Source organism: Microtus oregoni, unplaced genomic scaffold (assembly GCF_018167655.1).
Source record: "Microtus oregoni isolate MIOR12 unplaced genomic scaffold, Mior012 000027F_ref0000203, whole genome shotgun sequence".
Classification (NCBI taxonomy): domain Eukaryota; kingdom Metazoa; phylum Chordata; class Mammalia; order Rodentia; family Cricetidae; genus Microtus; species Microtus oregoni.
In genome coordinates this window covers 32,024,850-32,043,756 of record NW_024543086.1, presented here as the reverse complement: position 1 = coordinate 32,043,756, position 18,907 = coordinate 32,024,850, and the positions used below count along the sequence as shown (strand labels likewise).

The window sequence follows — 18,907 nt, the reverse complement described above, 5'->3', positions numbered from 1 at the left end:
GGTTCTATTCACTGCGGGATAGGGGCTTAAACAATGCTCAGGATATTGGGCAATTCAGGTAGAGGCTGAGTCCTATTGGAAGGGCAAAGAACCACCAGGTTGGTGGACTACTTTTCACTGCGGCATTTCAGGTGATTAGGCGCTGTTCATTTCCTTCCATTGAAGGAAACAGGCCCATGGGATTGACACTGCTTTCTTTAAGCTGAGCCTCCTACACTTTGAGACACAGGAGCCAACCCCAGAACAGTTTTTGGTGGCATTGGATAGCCTTGGTTTTGGGGTCTTAATCTGGGTTCTCCATCCCGGGCAGGCTTGATGAAGAGATTGCCCAGAAAAACAATGCCCTAAAGAAGATTCGAGAGCTGGAGGGCCATGTCTCAGACCTACAGGAGGACTTGGACTCAGAGCGAGCTGCCAGGAACAAGGCTGAGAAGCAGAAGCGAGACCTGGGGGAGGAGCTGGAAGCCCTGAAGACGGAGCTGGAGGATACACTGGACAGCACAGCCACACAACAGGAGCTCCGGTACGGGGCTGGGCCCCAGAGGCTGTGGGCTCCGAGCAAACCTGTTTGTGTCTAGAACATGAGTATGTTTAGTTTTATCTGCAAGGGAGCAGTAGTGCAGAATTGAAGAACAACTTTAAAATGATAGAACAGATGTCAAAAGGAAATTTCTTCCAGTTCCACCCATAGTTAGGGTTTTTAAGTAATTTCTTTCACTGCATGTGTGCATGTGTATATGTTTTATGTTAAATTTTAAAAATAATATTCATTATATTGGTCTCCGATTTAAGATTCACTACAAGTAAATAGAGGAAACAAACCATATTCCAGACAATATTCTGTCTCTGTGAACATAGGACATCTATTCATTTAATAAGCATGTCCTACGGTAGGGATTCCCCACACTTTGGGTTTTATATGTGTACAAAGGTTAGTCCCACCTTTTGTTTCCCTCCCACCTGGCTAGAGATGCAGAAAAACCCAGAGCAGTGGCTAAAACTCCAGGTCAGGCTGGGCTTCATCTTGTAGCTCTGTCACATGGTAGTTGTGACCCTGTGGGAAATGACACCACTGCTTTGTAGAGTTTCTGTGAGAATGAAATGCTGTGTATAGAAAAATCATGTCCAGTTGGGCCTGGTGGTTCATGCTTATAATCTTAGTACTCAGAAGTAGAGGCAGAAGGATTGTGAATTTGAGACCAGCCTAGGCTATGTAGTGAGTGAAATTCTACTTCAAGGAAAAAAAATCTTAGCTCAGGGCCTGGCATACAGTAAGTGCATACTAAGTGCTGGATAAATCCAAGAAGTGTTAATATTTAAGGGACATACTCTTACTTATATTTTCTATGCTGGTCTGCCAGCCTTAAGAGGTTCTGTGAGCAACTAAAATGCTCCCCATTGCACAGCTAATGCAACACTGCAGGGTAGCGAGGTTAGACAAGTCACTCTGGCTCACATGGTGAAGGAGAACTTCAGCTCTGAGTACCAGGAGACCTCTTGTCCCCTTGCTCAGTATTGTCACAGGTAAACCTGAGTGTCATCCACTGTGTTCTTTTCCCCTAGAGCCAAGAGGGAACAGGAGGTGACAGTGCTGAAGAAGGCCCTGGATGAGGAGACACGTTCGCATGAGGCCCAGGTCCAGGAGATGAGGCAGAAGCACACACAAGCTATGGAGGAACTCACGGAGCAGCTGGAGCAGTTCAAAAGGGTGCGTGCTCAGGAAACAGCCCAGAAACCACATCAGGACAGCTGATTTCACCTATTCTTGTCTAGAACTTTGAATCTTGAAATGTTCCTAAAACCCAAAAGTTTCTGTGCACAACAAGTGAAAAACTCTACCCTAGACCTCATGAGATGGGCCATAGTCAGAATGTAGGTGTGCCAAGATACTTGATATAAAGATCTTTAGGCTACGTGGACATAGTCTGTGAGAAGTAGGTAAATCACGTTCAGCCTGAGCCATCCCCCAAGGTGCTTCTCTATGTACAGATACAAATATCCTACAACCCAAAAAGCTATGAGATTTGTGATTCTCAGATTTAGAGAAATTGTGCAGCCCAGATATGTTGTGGGAGATCTAGAAGCTGGGTGGTTTGCCTGGACTCAGGAGCTGCAAAGCGTCCTCCTGTTTCCTGCTTTTAACACTTCCTTAGGTGACCCACATATGTACGGGAGCTGGCTGGTAAAATAAATTGATCACAAAGATAGCAGGGAGATCAGACAGTCTATGACAGATAACAGGCAGGCAGAGTCAGGTGGAGTTGGCCTGCCCCACTAACAGAGCAGGCACTGCTGCATCTGCTGGTTTTTGCCTTGAGGGAAGGTAAGGCCAGGTCTTTACTTTGCTTTTTGGGAGTCAGAATTATTGAAATATGTAAACAAGCTCCCCACACCCCACACTTTTCTTATTTTTAGATAGGGTCTCATTCTATACCCCAGGCTGTCTTGGAACTCATGATAATCCACCTGCTTCAGTTGGAGTGCTGGGATTATGTACATAAACCACCATGGCCTGCCCTCCTTTCTTTCTCTACCCTCTGTTTCTTCTCTGGAGACAGGGTCTCATTAGACAACTGAAGTCTCACATCCAGGGTCTGCCTCCTGAGTGCTGGGATTACAGGTGTGTGCTACCACACCTGGCTAAACTCACCAATTTTTATTTTGTTTTGTTTTTTCTTTTGAGACAGGATTTCTTGGGTAGCCTTGGCTGTCCTCAAACTCTTTCTGTAGAGCAGGCTGGCCTTGAACTCACAGTGCTGGGATTAAAGGCGTGCGCCATCACCCACCCAGTTTAAATTCACCAACTTTACGTGTACCTTTCAACACATTTTGACAAGTGTGACCATCTGAATAAAGAGTCCCACAGTCACAAGATAGAACATGAAGTTGTTAAAAAAAAAAAGAACTTGGAATTCATATTTTCCTGGGAAATGTCCTAAAATTTGGTAACCCACACAGAGCAGGCCTGAAGGACATGAAAGCAGTTGATGGGGTTAAGAAACTGGAATCCCAGAAGCACTATAGAAGTTCTATGCTCCCTTTGCCCCTTCCCTTGGATGAGATGGACTAGAAAGAGGGACAGAGAGGACAAGTCCACCTCTCTCTGCTTCCCTCGGCAGGCCAAGGCAAATCTAGACAAAAACAAGCAAACATTGGAGAAAGAGAATGCGGAGCTGGCCGGGGAGCTGCGTGTCCTGGGCCAGGCAAAGCAGGAGGTGGAGCACAAGAAGAAGAAGCTGGAGGTGCAGCTGCAGGAGGTGCTATCCAAGTGCAGCGACGGGGAGCGTGCCCGGGCAGAGCTCAATGACAAGGTTCACAAGCTACAGGTGAGGCCAGCATCCCCAAGCTGCGGCTGTCCAGCCTCCCAAGTCCCTGTGGCTGCCAGCAAGTTGGCTTCCTCGAGGTGCATCCTTGCATTCCCTTGTGTGAATTCTTCTTGTCAAAACCTCATGTTCTGTGGCTCCTTCTGGAACCCATCAGCTACAAGTTGGGAATCCTGGCCCTAGAACTCTGCAGTTCTAAGATCCTACCAGAGCCCCATTGTATTGACTGGGTCCAGTTAGAATCCACCTTATTGGATTCCAAATCCCCACCAAAGCTGGCAGAGATGAGCTGCATATCTGAGAGTCCCAGTTTTGAAAGTCAGTACTGATTTGTCCACTCCTTAGCACTGGGGAGAAAACTGTAGGGCCTGCTCTCTCCTACCCACTGCTCCTCCATTACCTTCATGGCCATCACCAAAGAGGTTCTGTGCTCCCTTCCCACAAAGGTGCGTGATGTACTCTGAGTAAGAAGGGCTCTTCTTGTTGTTCTGTGATAAGACTTTCAACTCACCAGTCTCTCACCCCCTCAGAATGAAGTGGAGAGTGTCACAAGCATGCTCAATGATGCAGAGGGCAAGGCCATCAAACTGGCCAAGGATGTGGCGTCCCTCGGATCCCAGCTTCAGGATACTCAAGTGAGTACCTTCTGGGAGACCTGGAGTGCCTACTTCCTTGGGGGCATCCCTGGACCCGCCATGCATGCCTTCCCTTGTAGGAGCTACTACAAGAAGAAACCCGGCAGAAACTCAATGTGTCCACCAAGCTGCGTCAGTTGGAAGATGAGAGGAACAGCCTCCAGGACCAGCTAGATGAGGAGACGGAGGCCAAGCAAAACCTGGAACGCCACGTCTCCACCCTGAACATTCAGGTGTGGACAGCATGCTGGGGCCTACCATGCATCCTCACCTCTCTTCCTCTCCTCACCTCCAGGGTCCATTGTGACTCCTCTTCTCTGGGGTCCTTACAGTTCCTCTCTTCTCCTCTGGGTCTGTGTGGTTTGTTTACTCACTAGCTCTCTCTGCTATTGGATTTCCTCAGTGAGGAGAAAGAAAGTTCCCTTCTCAGAACCCAACTTTTGGCCATTCCAGCTCTCAGACTCTAAGAAGAAGCTGCAGGACTTCGCAAGCACCCTGGAAGCCATGGAGGAGGGGAAGAAGAGGTTGCAGAAGGAGATGGAGGGTCTCAACCAGCAGTATGAGGAAAAGGCCGCCGCCTATGACAAACTGGAGAAGACTAAGAACAGGCTTCAGCAGGAGCTGGATGACTTGGTTGTGGACTTGGACAACCAGCGGCAACTGGTATCCAATCTGGAGAAGAAGCAGAAGAAATTTGATCAGGTAGGTCTAAGAGCTCACTGCCCTGTCCTTGAGCATGGGGAGAGGTTATTTCTGTGTGGTACTGTGGTGGCACTGGAAGTCTGAATCTCATCTGGACTTTGCTGGAAGCAGTGGAAGGCTATCTTGTCTCATCTTAGGTGACCATGACATAAGAGGGCCACTTGGTCAGGGCATGAACACATCGGAATACTTAACACTGAGATTCTTCTAAGCACAAACACTGTAACAGTTGCCCACATACATAGCCACAGGGCTGGTACAAGCCCTAAAAAAATGAGGGTCATTTATCCCATGCACTCAGTGACTTCTCAGAAGCACTGCTGTGTGTTATAAGTAGTTCTAAGCATCTGTTCTCCAGAGCACATCATTTAATTTCCACTTTCTTTGAGGCAGTCTCCTGTTGGCCAGGCTAGTCTTGAACTCACTATGTAGCTATACTTGATTTTGAGTTTCTGAACTTCTAATCCTCCTGCCTCCACCTTTGGAGCTCTGGGGTCACTGGTGTGCCATACTCAGTTTTATGCAGTACTGAGGACTGAGCACAGGGCTTCCTGAATGGTAGGCAAACGTTCTATTCACTAAGGCACAGCCCCTTCCCTCAGAGTGTATACTAGTCAATCCCGCTTTCCCCAAATGCCTCATTAGTGAAAGTGAAGACAATTGTGTAGTCACTGCCAGAATCATCCATTAATACCGTGTTGCATGCCTTTAACCTACTTTTGGGGGCTAAGAGGGGGAGAGGATCTTACTATGCATCCCTGGTTGGCCTGGAACTCACAGTGTAGACCAGGCTGGCCTTAGACTCACAGAGATCTGCCTGTCTCTGCCTCCCGGGTTCTCAGATTAAAGGTGTGCGCCACCATGCCTAGCTCTGTCCTAGTTATTTTATAATGAAGATCAATCACAACAAACTAACATGTTTAATATTTTGGGTACATTTCAAAGCAGATCACAGACATCTGTGCCTTTCTCCCTTAGCATGTCACATGGCATATTAAAAGATACTCGGGCTGATGAGATGGCTCAACTTGTAAAGTACTTGCTGCCAAGATTCATGACCTAAATTCAGCCCCTAAAATCAAATCTACTTGGTGGAAGGAGAGACCAGCTTCCACAAATTGTCCTCTGGTTATCCTGTGGCACGTGTGTGCACACCCACGTGTGCGCGCCCTCCCCCCCAACAAATAAACAAACAAATGTAAATAAATGTTAAAAAAAATTAAAAAATAGTTTTGCAGCCAGACATGGTGGCACAGGCCTGAAATTCTGACTCTCAGGAAGATGAAGCAGAAGGATTGTAGATTAAGGTCAGCCTAGGCTAGGCTACATAGCAAGACTGGAAAACACTAATATTATTATCATTTTATATCGTTAGGTAAATTTACATATGCTGCAATGCATGCATCCTTTAAGTGTGCAGTCACATTGTTCTGATAAATGCACCTGCTATGACCCAACTCCTAATACCAGCTCTACTATGTGTTACCTCTATTTATTAAAGATGATTTTAGCTGCACATTGGTGGCGCACGCCTTTCATCCCCACACGCGGGAGGCAGAGGCAGGCGGATCTCTGTACATTCAAGTCCAGCCTGGTCTACAGAGCTAGTTCCAGGACAGGCTCTAAAGCTACAGAGAAACCCTGTCTTGAAAAAGCAAAAAGAGAAAAGAAGATGATTTTATATGTGACATGGGGTTGTTTTTACAGATTGTGCTGTGAGTCCAAACGCTCGGAGTTCAGGGGACCATGCTCCCTGACAGACCTCATTGTGCTGAGCTCGTGCAGGACGCCCTGCTTTCTCCTTTCCCAGCAGTCACTCTGTCCGTTCTACCCACAGTCTCATTATCCACTAGAGGGCCAGAGGTTCTCACTGCCTTCCCGTCCATATTCTGTGGGGTTTGGTGTCATGGTCTGTAACACACTGCTCTCTCCTCCATCAGATGAGAGTTGTGTTAAGTTGGAACAGAGTCATCTTTGACTTTTCTCCAAGCATGTGCATAACCATACACCTTCAGGATGGTACATGAGTTAACTCTGTAAGAAAGATACTTGTGGTCATGCAACAGAAACATTTATTTTGTCCCCAGGAGCAGGATGTCCTAACCCAATGGGCAGTTTGTTCTAGCAGTGAGAAAGATTATCTTAACCGGCTTACACTTGCACTGGGCACATTCAGTGTGACAGGGCTTCTTCATATCTGGGCTTCAAAGAGCTTCAGGTATACTGAGGATGCCTCTGAGTTTTGTGTTCTTTCAGTTGTTAGCTGAGGAGAAGAACATCTCTTCCAAGTATGCGGATGAGAGGGACCGAGCTGAAGCAGAGGCCAGAGAGAAGGAAACAAAGGCTTTGTCCCTAGCCCGGGCCCTGGAGGAGGCCTTGGAGGCCAAGGAGGAGCTGGAGAGGACCAACAAGATGCTCAAAGCTGAGATGGAAGACCTGGTCAGCTCCAAGGACGACGTGGGCAAGAACGTAAGTGGTGCGGAATCTCACCAGCTAGGTCCTCAGTGAGGTGTATCAGTCTGGTGTGGGCACAGGAGACCAGGGAACAGCCGCTGAGGCTAAGCCATCAGGAATCATGTCAGACCCTACGGGCCTGGGCCACCGCTCTGGTAACATTAGCCTCCATTCTGTGAGGGTGAAGTCTCATCTAAGAAAATGCCCTGCCCACTCTGCCTGCCAGGTGCATGAACTAGAGAAGTCCAAGCGTGCCTTGGAGACCCAGATGGAAGAGATGAAAACCCAGCTGGAGGAGCTGGAGGATGAGCTGCAGGCCACTGAGGATGCCAAGTTGCGGCTGGAGGTCAACATGCAGGCCCTCAAGGGCCAGTTTGAACGAGATCTCCAGGCTCGAGATGAACAGAATGAGGAGAAGCGGAGGCAGCTCCAGCGGCAGGTGAGCCAGCTCTCATCTGTGGCTGGGGACACCTGCATCCTCCAGCCCCTAAAACCTACCCCCAGCAACATACACCACATACAGGGATTGTTCTAAGTCCCTGGGAGCTGAGGGAGCAGCCAAGTGAGCCCCAGCTCTGAGGGGCATCCCTGTAGCCTGTACCTCTCTCCCTGACTTAGCTGCATGAGTATGAAACAGAACTGGAAGATGAGCGGAAGCAGAGGGCTCTGGCAGCAGCAGCCAAGAAGAAGCTGGAAGGGGACCTGAAAGACCTGGAGCTCCAGGCTGACTCAGCCATCAAAGGGAGGGAGGAAGCCATCAAGCAGCTTCGGAAACTGCAGGTGGGTGGTACTGTGTTCAGGGAGAAGGGAGTGGAGGTGGAGGAAGAGAGGCCCAGTGCATCAGTAACCTCAGGAAGCAACCTGCCTCTGTCTGAGGTGCAGGCTGGTGACTGACTCTGCCACTCGAGGCACCATTGCTGGTTCTTGTCCACTCTCCTCAATTCACATGGAGGATTCGGCCCTTGGAGGCCTGGGGCCCAAGCACACATCAGGGACTCACCAACATAAACTGGAAATTCCAAGGGGTTGGCATGCAGAGATAAACATCCTTGTGAGAACCAGGTGAGTGAAAGTGGATCTTGCTTGTCCTGTTGACTCATTCAGGCTCAGATGAAGGACTTCCAGAGAGAGCTGGACGATGCCCGTGCCTCCAGAGATGAGATCTTTGCTACCTCAAAGGAGAACGAGAAGAAAGCCAAGAGCCTGGAGGCAGACCTCATGCAGCTCCAGGAGGTAGAGGCTCCCCCTGCTGGTAACAGCCTCGCATGGAGCTGTATGGGACTCGCACTGCTCCTCCAGGCCTAGGCACGGATTTCCTTCCCTTGGCTTCCCTCCCACAAAGGGCTCAGAAGGGGAATTGTACTTCAGCTGTGCGGGACAGATGATGGGAGCAAGGTAGCTAGAGCCTCTCTCTCCTGCCTCAGGACCTGGCAGCAGCTGAGAGAGCTCGTAAGCAAGCTGACCTGGAAAAGGAGGAACTGGCTGAGGAGCTGGCTAGCAGCCTGTCGGGAAGGTAAGGCTGCAGGGGAGACAGTTGGACCTGGGGTAAGAGAGTGTCACCAGGGCCCTGACAGGTCAGACCGGGGCTTGGAAAGGCTCTACCTGATGGTCTTCCACCTATGGATTTGGGAGTGTGGCATTTCATTCATTCTGGGTGAGTAGTGTCAGGGACAAAGATAGACATTGTTCCTACCCCATTCTGGCTTTGCTGGTGCTGGTCAGGGTATGAATCCTGGCCCACCACTTCCTAGCAGGTTACATCTAATTTTGCTCTGCTTTGGCTCAAATATTCAAGAGGCCATTTAAAGGAGAAAGGACTTATTTTGGTCCAGGTTTCAGAGGATTCAGTCCAAGGTCTTCCATTCTGCTGATTCTGGACTCAGACTAGTGAAGAACACCATGGCACAGGAGCCTGTTAAAGAGGCTGTGCCCCTTTTGTGGCAGACAGGAAAAGGGCATGGATTCCCCAAGGTCACTCACCTACCCTATTCCCCTGTGACCAACTTCCCCCAACTAGCCTCCACTTCCAGCTTCTTAACATCCAGGAATTCCATCATGTTCTGAATCCATCAAGGAATTAACCCATTTATTAAGCCTCAGAATCTAGTCACTTATCTGAGGCCACCAGTTGATAACCAAGTACATGAGTTTGTGAGGGACATTTCATATTCAAACCACGACACAAGGTAATCTCGGATGACTTCAGACTACCCTGAGCTTGAAGTTAGAGAATGAGGACCACCTGAGAGCACTTTCCAGGGAGAGTCCTATGACTGGGTGCGCCCGTGGGTCCCCAAGGCAGCTGCATTCCCCTCAGGAATACACTGCAGGATGAGAAGCGTCGCCTGGAGGCGAGGATTGCACAGCTGGAGGAGGAGCTGGAGGAAGAACAGGGCAACATGGAAGCCATGAGTGACAGGGTCCGCAAGGCCACTTTGCAGGTAGGCGATACTAAGGTTAGGGTAAGGGGAAAGGGAGGGAAAACTCCTCAGGCCATTTATATTAGGACAGTGGGCTCAGTAAGCAACCTGTCCCTGGCTGGTGCCCTACCTATTTAGTTCTGGGTGGCTGCTTCTGCCCTACACAAAACACATACACTGGACACTCAGCCACTAGACTCAAAATAGCAGACCACTTCTGGGCTACAGTGAGGCAAAACTGCTTGGCCACATTCCCCACACAGGAGCAAAGTTGATCACTAAATGAAAAAATGCCCTACAGCTGGATCGCATGGCTTTTCCTTACCTGATGCTCCTTCCTCTGATGACTCTAACTTGTGTCAAGTTCACCCACAAAACCAGCCAGTGTATTCCTTGTCCACTAGTATCATGCCTGCACTGTCTGCTCTCTTCAGAAATCTCTGAACAGACCCGCGGGGTCATATCTAGTTCCCTCCACTACGTGGCCACGGTGAACGCCGCTGCTGTTTTCCCTCACTGTTCTTTGCCCAGTCCCTAGAGTCCTTGGTGCCTCTGTGAAGTGGAGGCTTCCTGAGCATCCCTATGTGATGCGTGCCTGGACCATCCTTTAGCCCATCAGTGTCTGGGCTAGGGAGCATTGGCAGAACTGAACAGTCTAGGTGACACGGGAGGCTTCTGAGCTGAGTCTTGGGGGGCGACAAGGACTAGAGTAGATGGAGAGAGAATGCAGGCACACCATGGCACACCATGGCAGTAGACTTGCTCTGATACCCACCCCCGCTCGATGCTTTCTGACTCGCGGCATTCCTCTTCACAAGGCTGAGCAACTGAGCAACGAGCTGGCCACTGAGCGCAGTGCTGCCCAGAAGAATGAGAGTGCACGGCAGCAGTTGGAGCGCCAGAACAAGGAACTCCGGAGCAAGTTGCAGGAGGTAGAGGGCGCTGTCAAAGCCAAGCTCAAATCTACTGTCACAGCACTGGAGGCGAAGATTGCACAGCTGGAGGAGCAGCTGGAGCAGGAGGCCAGGTATGGGACATTTGGCGCTCCATCCCAGCTTTCTGGAGACCAAAAGGGAGTACCGGGGAATCATTTACCCTAAGAGGCTCATTTCTGGTGAGTGACAATAGGGTTCAGTGGTGGCCACACGGCAGTGATGTACAGAGGACAGAATGGAGACACCAAGTACTGTTATTAGGATGGTGATAGTCCTCCAGACATGAGTGTCCTTAGTGACAGGTCTAGCCATCAGCCCACAGATACGAGAAGGCTTCCCTGCTTAGTTATGACCACAGTATCTTTCAGCCTGGTGTTTTAAGGGTTCTGAGCCACTTACACCAGCTTTCTGGATGATCCACATACTTCTGCGGTTTTTAGTTCACTTGCAGGTGTGTAGAACGATCACAATTTTAGAACATTTGTCTCACCTTAGGAAAAAAAAAACAAACCCCGACCACAACAACAAAACATTCTTTGTCCTTCCTTCCCACCACGCCCAACTTTAACCACTTTGGAAAGGCTTATGTGGAATGTATTGGTCACTTTTCTCACTGTTGTGACAAGCTGCCTGCCAGAAGCAACTTCAGATGGGAAGGATTTGTTTTGGCTCATCATGTGGAAAAGGCATTATGGAGCATCTTGGTTTGGGGTCAGCTCACCTGCAGCTCCTTCTTCTCACATCTTTTTTTTTTAAAAAATATTTTTTATGGTTTATTTAACTTTATTTTTTTATGTGCATTGGTGTGAAGGTGTCAGATCCCCTACAACTGGATCTTCAGACAGTTGTGAGCTGCCATGTGCGTGATGGGAATTGAACCTAGGTCCTCTAGAAGAGTAGTCAGTGCTCTTGACCACTGAGCCATCTCTCCAGCCCCTTAAACAGTTTTTTTGTTGTTGTTGTTTGGTTTTTTTTTTCTTCGGTTTTTTGAGATAGGGTTTCTCTGTAGCTTTGGAGCTTGTCCTGGAACTTGCTCTGTAGACCAGGCTGGCCTCAAACTCACAGAGATCCGCCTGCCTCTGCCTCCTGAGTGCTGGGATTAAAGGCGTGTGCCACCAACGCCCCTGCTTCTTACATCTTGATGGATCAGAGAGTCTGAGCTGAACCTTTGAGTCCTGCCTCTGTTGACCCATTCTGCTAGCTAAGCCATTTGGCCCACAACTAAGTTATGTTCCACAACCTTGCCAGCCTGTCCTGCTGGGGATCCAACATTTGCCTGTGGGGCATCTCACATCAATGGAAACCCTTTGTGACGGACTCATTTCTTCAAAAGAGGTTCATTCATGCTATAGCATGCCTCCATACCTCACCTCTCTCTATTTTACATCTGCCTCATCTTTGGGATGGCTCTTGATTTGGGGCTTGAGGAAGCTGGGATGCTATGTCTGATTAACATGCCAGCCACAAGGATGCCATCTCAGTCTGAAACTACCTTTCCTTTCCTCCCCATGACAGAGAGAAACAGGCAGCTACCAAGTCACTGAAACAAAAGGACAAGAAGCTGAAGGAGGTCCTGCTGCAGGTGGAGGATGAGCGCAAGATGGCCGAACAGTATAAGGAGCAGGTAGCCATAATTGTGGCCCCTCCTCAGTGTTCTGGCTTCACAGTGCTTTGGGGCCCCACATGTGCAGCCTTGCTTACTCATGATCCTTTCCTTGGCAGGCAGAGAAAGGAAACGCCAAGGTCAAGCAGCTCAAGAGGCAGCTGGAAGAGGCAGAGGAGGAGTCCCAGCGCATCAATGCCAACCGCAGGAAGCTGCAGAGGGAGCTAGATGAGGCCACTGAGAGTAATGAGGCCATGGGCCGAGAGGTGAATGCCCTCAAGAGCAAGCTCAGGTGAGGAGCTGGGGGAGGGTAGCTGGGAAAGGGGTTTGCAGCCTAAAGTGCCTGCTCTGCACCCATGCATCCACTCCCCTGCATCCCTGTACCCAACAACCCCCTCAACTCCCTCCACCATTTTTCTTAGTCCAGCGCTGAAACAGGCATAGAGCTGCCCAGGACATGGCCTCTGAGAAACTCATCTTTTATTCTTTAACCCACATGTCCCACCCCCTGCTGTGTGGAGAAAGAGTCCATCTCTTGGAGCCCATCCTTCACTGCAGGGTGGACAACTATCAACCCTCACTTTTTATCTTCTTTCATGAACCTTCTATCTCAGTTCTCACCCTCAGCACACTGCCATGTTGGGTAGGGTTGGGTTGTGCTATGCCTATAAGGTGTTTTGCAGGTCCACCTACCCAGCACCATAACAGCTACAAATGTCTCCAGAAGTTGCCAGGTGTCCCCTCATGAAGATACCTTGCCCACACTATTGTGGGGGCTGGGTTTGGTCTTCTTGCTCAAGTCTGCCTCCCACTCTGTACCATGTCATTCTGGATACTCTGGTCTTCCAACCTCTCTTCACTCCACTGTTCTCTGTGATTTTAATATCCCAGGAGATCTTGTACTCTGGGATGTAATAAGAGGCTCTAACTGCACTGTGGGCATCCTACCTATCTAGCTCTGTGGTCTTTGCTCCCTCCATGTTTTCTTCCATGACCCCCAGTGGCCCCAGCTTCTTTTCCATGGTCAACTATGCACCTGCACCTTTATGCCTGTAACCCTTTCTTGCTTTGCTGGCTTCATTTGACTAGTGCCCAGCCCAGCCCTAGCATAACACCTTCTGCACAGCCAAGACACAAACCATGACACCCCAGCTGCTACTTCCATTCTGAGTATGCTGACAGCCACGTTCATCTCCTCCACAAGTGCACTTCTCATCTCCACTCTCACTGTCCACTGATGACCTCACTTCTGCCCTAACTGGAAAACAGAAGTGATAGTCAAATACACACCAGCTTTCCCCTATTCCTGCCCTGACGTCTGTGCTGATCTATGTGGCAGAGCCGAGGCCTTGCTAAACCTGGCCCTCATCAGTTTTGCATCCCCAGCATGCACCTGGGTGCTAGCTCACTCTCCTTCAGTTATTCCATTGGGTGCTTTTCTGCCACGCCTTTCCCCATGCGATATGCAGGGAGCACGGATCAAAGGCCTTCTTTAGGCCACACCGTGACTACAAATAGCCCCCGGAAGAGTGACTATCACAGGATCTCTCCCCTGGACCTCACAGGGGTCACTCCCGATTGCCCTTCTCTCTCCCTCAGAAAGCTACCATGCATTGGACTACCCAGGTTCCATCTTGGTCCCTTTTTCATCTTTCTACTTTCAGTGATCTGTTTTGAAAGGCGCCTCCAGTCCCTTAAGACGAGAGAGTGTTATGGTTCCTACTTGACGGGCTAGACACCATCCTTCCCCATTTCTCCAATCTAGTAGAGGTGTAAGAGATGCTCCAGTGTTGAAGGCTCAGTACACAAAAGCTGTTTCCACAGTGATCCAAAAGAATGTGCCCTAGTGGGGACTGGGCCCTCTGCCCTAGAGGACAGTCACCTCAGCTATCTGTCCCTGTACTGATATGTCTCTTCTCTCTTGGGCTTAATGGTTCTTTGAGGTCATTTGGCCATCTTTGTGGGTTCTGCCCACTTACTTAACCTGTGGTAGTACAGACCCAAGACCGGTCATTTTGTTATACCAGTACATACCACATCTCTAAGTCTAGGTGTACAGAAACATGAGCTCACACCCTAAAGCTGTGTGAGATTGTTAAACCCCACCAGCAGATCAGAAATCACTAAGCAAGTTTCGCGGTGTTGGCCAAATAAATAACCTTCTACATGTCTGAAAACACTTGCCATGCTGCTAGTCACCTTCCACTTAGCTGCCAAAGCCGACAGAGACCAGAGCTCAGGCACTGCTCACTTGATAAAGTGCTTGTTCTTCAAGCACGAGGACCAAGTTCAATCCCATAACAAGCTGGGTTGGTGGCAGAGACAGGATTCCTGGGACTTTCCAGCCTGCTAGCCTAGCCCAATTGGTGAACTCTGGGTTAGTGAAACCCTGTCTGAAAAGACAGGGTAGGCAGTGCTCATGAAGATAGATGACATCCACACACGGCGTACACCCCTGCACAGACATCTGGTCCAACACTGACCTTTCAGATTGACCTTTTCAGATGTTCTTACTTTGTACAATGCTCAAGTGACTCAGGAGGACAGAACCAGAGAACCAAGCTGGCTTTCTGGTTCATGTTGACTTAAAAGTACCTTTCATTACTCAGTTGAAGCTAGTACCTTTAGCATACTTAACTGGCTCCCTCCCAAGCGTGGATGGTAACTTCTGGGGACTCTCTCTGTTTCAGAGGGCCCCCCCCACAGGAAACTTCGCAGTGAGCTACCAGGTATCTTGTGCCTCCAGCTTTGCAGCTCCTGTGTGTCATGTTGTCCCTATTCCTCTGTGCCCAGCACCCCTTCCTTATCCCCATTCCTGTGCCCAGCACCCCTTCCTTATCCCCATTCCTGTGCCCAGCACCCCTTCCTTATCTCCATTCCTCTGAACCCAGCACCCCTTCCCTGTGTCCTCTCTTTTCCAAGTCCTTGCAAATTTCTGTGAGATCCCCCAAATGCAAAGGCCTGGATTAGTTCAGACCATGAGTGTAAGGAGCAGACCTCCTCTCTGGAGTTACTGCCCTTCCTTCTGGCGTTTTGTCAAACATGACTTCTGGCAAAACACCTCAATCACATCTCTATTAGATTTTAAAAGTCTGCATGATTTGTTTTGTTTGTTCATTTGTTTGGTTTTTGCTTTTGTTGTTTTGAGACAGGGTCTCATGTAACCTTGTCCGGCCTTGAACTCACTATGTAGACAAGGGTGACCTAAAGCTAGAAACCTGTTTCTGTCTCTCAAGTGCTGCAGTCACAGGCATGTACCACTGTGCTGTTATGTGATAATGAGAATGGAACCCAGGGCTTCATGCGTGGTGGACAAGCACTTACTAACTGAGCTACAGCCCTAGCCCTTGCTGGAATTGTTCTTAGCTACCTGCTGCTGAGGTTGCTCACACGGTGGGAATGCTCAGCACTGCACTCTCCTTGTATAGGTAAGGTGCCTTCCCCTTGGCACAACCCCTAGAGAATAGACCTGACTTCTATCTGGCTGGCCAGAGTCACGGTTCAGAAAAAAGAAACACAGGGCCACAGTAACCACAGTCCATGGTTAAATTTGTCCTGTCCAAAGGACATGCGTACTCCCCACCACAGCAAAGATGCCAGGACTTCAGGTGGCTTGAAGTAGGGCTCAATCCTTACTGAATTTTCAGTGCATGAGCGTGGGAACTGGACAATTCCTGCAGGGGCCTTTCTGGAGGCCTCATGGGCTCCCATATATTCACGGACAGGGGAATGGACTTAAAGTTCATGGGGTCTCTGCTTCTCTGGGATTTTAAGCACATTTGGGGGGGGGGTTGGTGTAAGAAGGCAACAAAGGCTTGATATAGTTCCCAGACGCCCATAATATTGAGGCCAAGGACACCTTTGCTTGTATTTTCCTGTTCTTCGTAGAACTTAATTTTGCTCTTGTTGCCAAATACTTAAAGGTGGTTGAGGTTTTGCAGAGAGCATCCCCAAGAATACGAGGGGGAGCAGAAGAGCCTTCTCCAGTCAACAGGAGACAAAACTTTGGCAAAATAGCAGAAGCTTCCACTCTAAGTAAGCCTGTTTTGCTCACAGGGCCTAGACTAAACTCCAAGTATCTGGAAATACCCACAATTCTCCAGGATGAGACCCTCTAAGAAAACCTTTGGCAGGGTCCCCCTATTTCCTATAATTGGTAATTGGTATCAACCTGTTTTTGTTTTTCCCAAGATAGGGCTTCCATGTGTAGCCCTGGCTGTCCTGGAACTAGCTCTCGCGCTATAGACCAGGCTGGCCTCAAACTCAGAGATCCACCTGCCTCTGCCTCCCAAGTGTTGGGATAAAGGCATGTATCACCACTTCCTGGCTGGTATCAACCTTTTGTCTAGAATTTGGGAAAACTTACTCCAATAGTGATCCTTGCACTGGAACCATGCTGCATTTGATAACTAGGGCACGACTTGTTTCTGAGATCAAGGGACAAACCTTTTGAGTCAGCAAATATAGACTGTCCCAAAGCCCACAAAGTAACTAAAGCCTTGATGTAGACTTAACCATGGTTTCTAGCCCCAGTGGGTTCCAGTTCTGAAGTAAAGTATAGTTGTGTGAAGAAAGGGCCACTGACACTCTAGGCTTCTCTCTGACTGACCCACAGCACTGGAAAGAAATGGGCACAGGCTGTTCATCCTCTAACAAGGAAGTGGCCTTTCTACAGTGGCCCCCTGAAGCTGGCCAGGGTGTCTGTCTTACTTTGGAAGATTTTATTCCTGATTGCTGTCTTGGGAAACCCCAAAAGGTTCACACTGGGAGTTCCCCTACCTGCTGACAATAAGCTTTGGGCCTGCTTATGCCTCTGGCATGTCACCTGTCTGAGCTGATCCTTTTGGACTAAAGAATGGGTTACTGGGTGGGCACACCCTCATGGCTTTTCCCTCCAGCCTTCGTATGGCCAGCAAGTTGCTTTCATTACCCAACATCAGCTTTCTTAACTGTACAAAAATGTGTTAGCACCTGTTTTCAAATTCAGGTCAAATAGGGCTGGCTGGTGGGGGCCCAACAAGATCACATGTTACGTCACTGAAAGTCCACACATAACCTTTTGTGAAATAGCAAAGGGTATTTGTGAGTATACTTACCTTTCCCTTTTTCCCCACTTGCTTCTCTCACCCCAGACCAGAGGCTGAGGACAGTTGTGAAGGCTCAGGGCCGCCCTGCCCTGAGTAAACGTGCACCTCAGAATAACAATTTCCAAATACTCAGTGGGCACTCACTTGTCCCATCATGCACATTCAAGGCAGAAACCCTCTCCCCACCATGGCAGATCTGAGGGCAGGGGAGAGTGCTGTGTCACCCCCTTCAACTAAGAAATGTCCTCTGTGTAACTCCACTATGCTTTTAGAGTCATTCTGAAAACCTAAAACCATGCCTTTTTATTCCCACAAGACAGAAATCTGTAGATAAAACAGCACACTTTCTTATCAGGCCTGTGTGTGCGACTCTCCACCCGTCTTGTCCTTTTTCTCTTTCCAATCTAGTGCTCTGGCACAGCAGAACCCTAAGTGTCATGAAATGACCAAACCAGACGTATTTAAAGCCAATAATCTCATGCCAACTGAATAAATAAAACCACTCAGACTTTTAAGACTGGCTGGGACTCACCCTGAATTTGTTTGTGACTAATTCATGCTGAGTGTGTGTTTGGTCTCAGCCCTTGATAAGCACTTCTTCCAATCTCCTGGGAGATTTCCTTACTAAAGATGTGTATTTTCTGTTTTAAATCCATAGGCGAGGAAATGAGGCCTCATTTGTTCCTTCCAGAAGGGCTGGAGGCCGCAGAGTTATTGAAAACACGGATGGTTCTGAAGAAGAAATGGACGCTCGGGACTCAGACTTCAATGGAACCAAAGCCAATGAATAAATTCAGAACTATACACCGTGGCAGGGAAACAAAACACTGAAGACAGCAGAATCTAGCGGACTATGCTTAGCGTTCAGCTCCATTCATTCTCAAGTCGCAGACATCACCTCGCCCCTCACGACAGTCGGCCCACAGCCCACACAAAGGGTGGAAATCCATGTTTTAGGATGTGCTATCAAAGAAGATGCAAGCCAGACCTTGCGCTGGGGGGGGGGGGGGGGGGGACCTGTGCAGACAGGTTTTAGGAAAACAGCCCCAGTCACCATCAACTGTGTTTACATGAAATGAGTAAGTTACCTAATGGGTGCCACTGCCCCCAGTCCACTCCCAAATCATTCCCTGACCAACCAGTTGCTCCAGCTCGGGAAGGAAGCCCTTGTTTGAAAACTCCCTTCCCCTCCCTGGCTGCCACACCTCAGACACACAGAGTTCATTCACCGAGACCAAGTGAACTACAAAGGAAACACTGCTCCAAGGGCTGAGTACTGAGATGGCACTGTCTTACTTGCACCCAGGCTGTACCCATGGACACTTTCACTAATAAAACATAAGTCACGAAAATGGAGTTGGCTCTTCTGTCAGGCTGTAGTCTAGTGTAGGGTGGGGCAGGACATCCGTCACCCTGTGAACGTTTGAGTTAGTCCATAAACTGGGCAAACAATCATGGAGGGATTAACATGCATAAGGGAGGGCTTTATTTGGACATGAAGCTAGAAGGCTGTGCACCAGCTGTGCAGCTGTCCTGCTTGAGCATCTGGTCTGAAAATTCCAATGTCCCCAACACCTTTGAAGACCCTTTTCCATCAACACTGAAAAATCCCAAAATGGAATGGGTCATAACCAAAACTCAGACACACTAAAATTACTGTATAAAATTACTTTCAGGTGTCAGGCACAGAGGTGTTATGCCTGTACTCCCAGCACTTAAGAGGGGGAAGTAGGATGATTGAAAACTTA

The 18,907-nt window shown here is 48.9% G+C and overlaps 1 protein-coding gene across 2 annotated transcripts in view; it reads left to right on the top strand.

The window, feature by feature from the left end:
• Myh11 (myosin heavy chain 11) overlaps positions 1–18,511 on the top strand; it is a 97,036-nt gene extending 78,525 nt beyond the window's left edge. Inside the window, exons 27-43 of one of the 2 annotated variants that reach the window (XM_041675920.1) lie at positions 311–523; positions 1,564–1,708; positions 3,120–3,326; positions 3,854–3,958; positions 4,039–4,191; positions 4,412–4,660; positions 6,917–7,129; positions 7,341–7,553; positions 7,733–7,894; positions 8,219–8,347; positions 8,539–8,627; positions 9,432–9,555; positions 10,353–10,561; positions 11,985–12,093; positions 12,192–12,364; positions 14,763–14,801; positions 17,818–17,954. In XM_041675920.1, coding sequence (XP_041531854.1) covers positions 311–523; positions 1,564–1,708; positions 3,120–3,326; positions 3,854–3,958; positions 4,039–4,191; positions 4,412–4,660; positions 6,917–7,129; positions 7,341–7,553; positions 7,733–7,894; positions 8,219–8,347; positions 8,539–8,627; positions 9,432–9,555; positions 10,353–10,561; positions 11,985–12,093; positions 12,192–12,364; positions 14,763–14,793 — 2,524 coding nt within the window. In that variant the 3' untranslated portion in view covers positions 14,794–14,801; positions 17,818–17,954. Of the gene's footprint in view, positions 1–310; positions 524–1,563; positions 1,709–3,119; positions 3,327–3,853; positions 3,959–4,038; positions 4,192–4,411; positions 4,661–6,916; positions 7,130–7,340; positions 7,554–7,732; positions 7,895–8,218; positions 8,348–8,538; positions 8,628–9,431; positions 9,556–10,352; positions 10,562–11,984; positions 12,094–12,191; positions 12,365–14,762; positions 14,802–17,817 lie in introns of both variants that reach the window. The other variant, XM_041675919.1, reaches the window with a different exon arrangement.
• Positions 18,512–18,907: the final 396 nt, after the last annotated feature.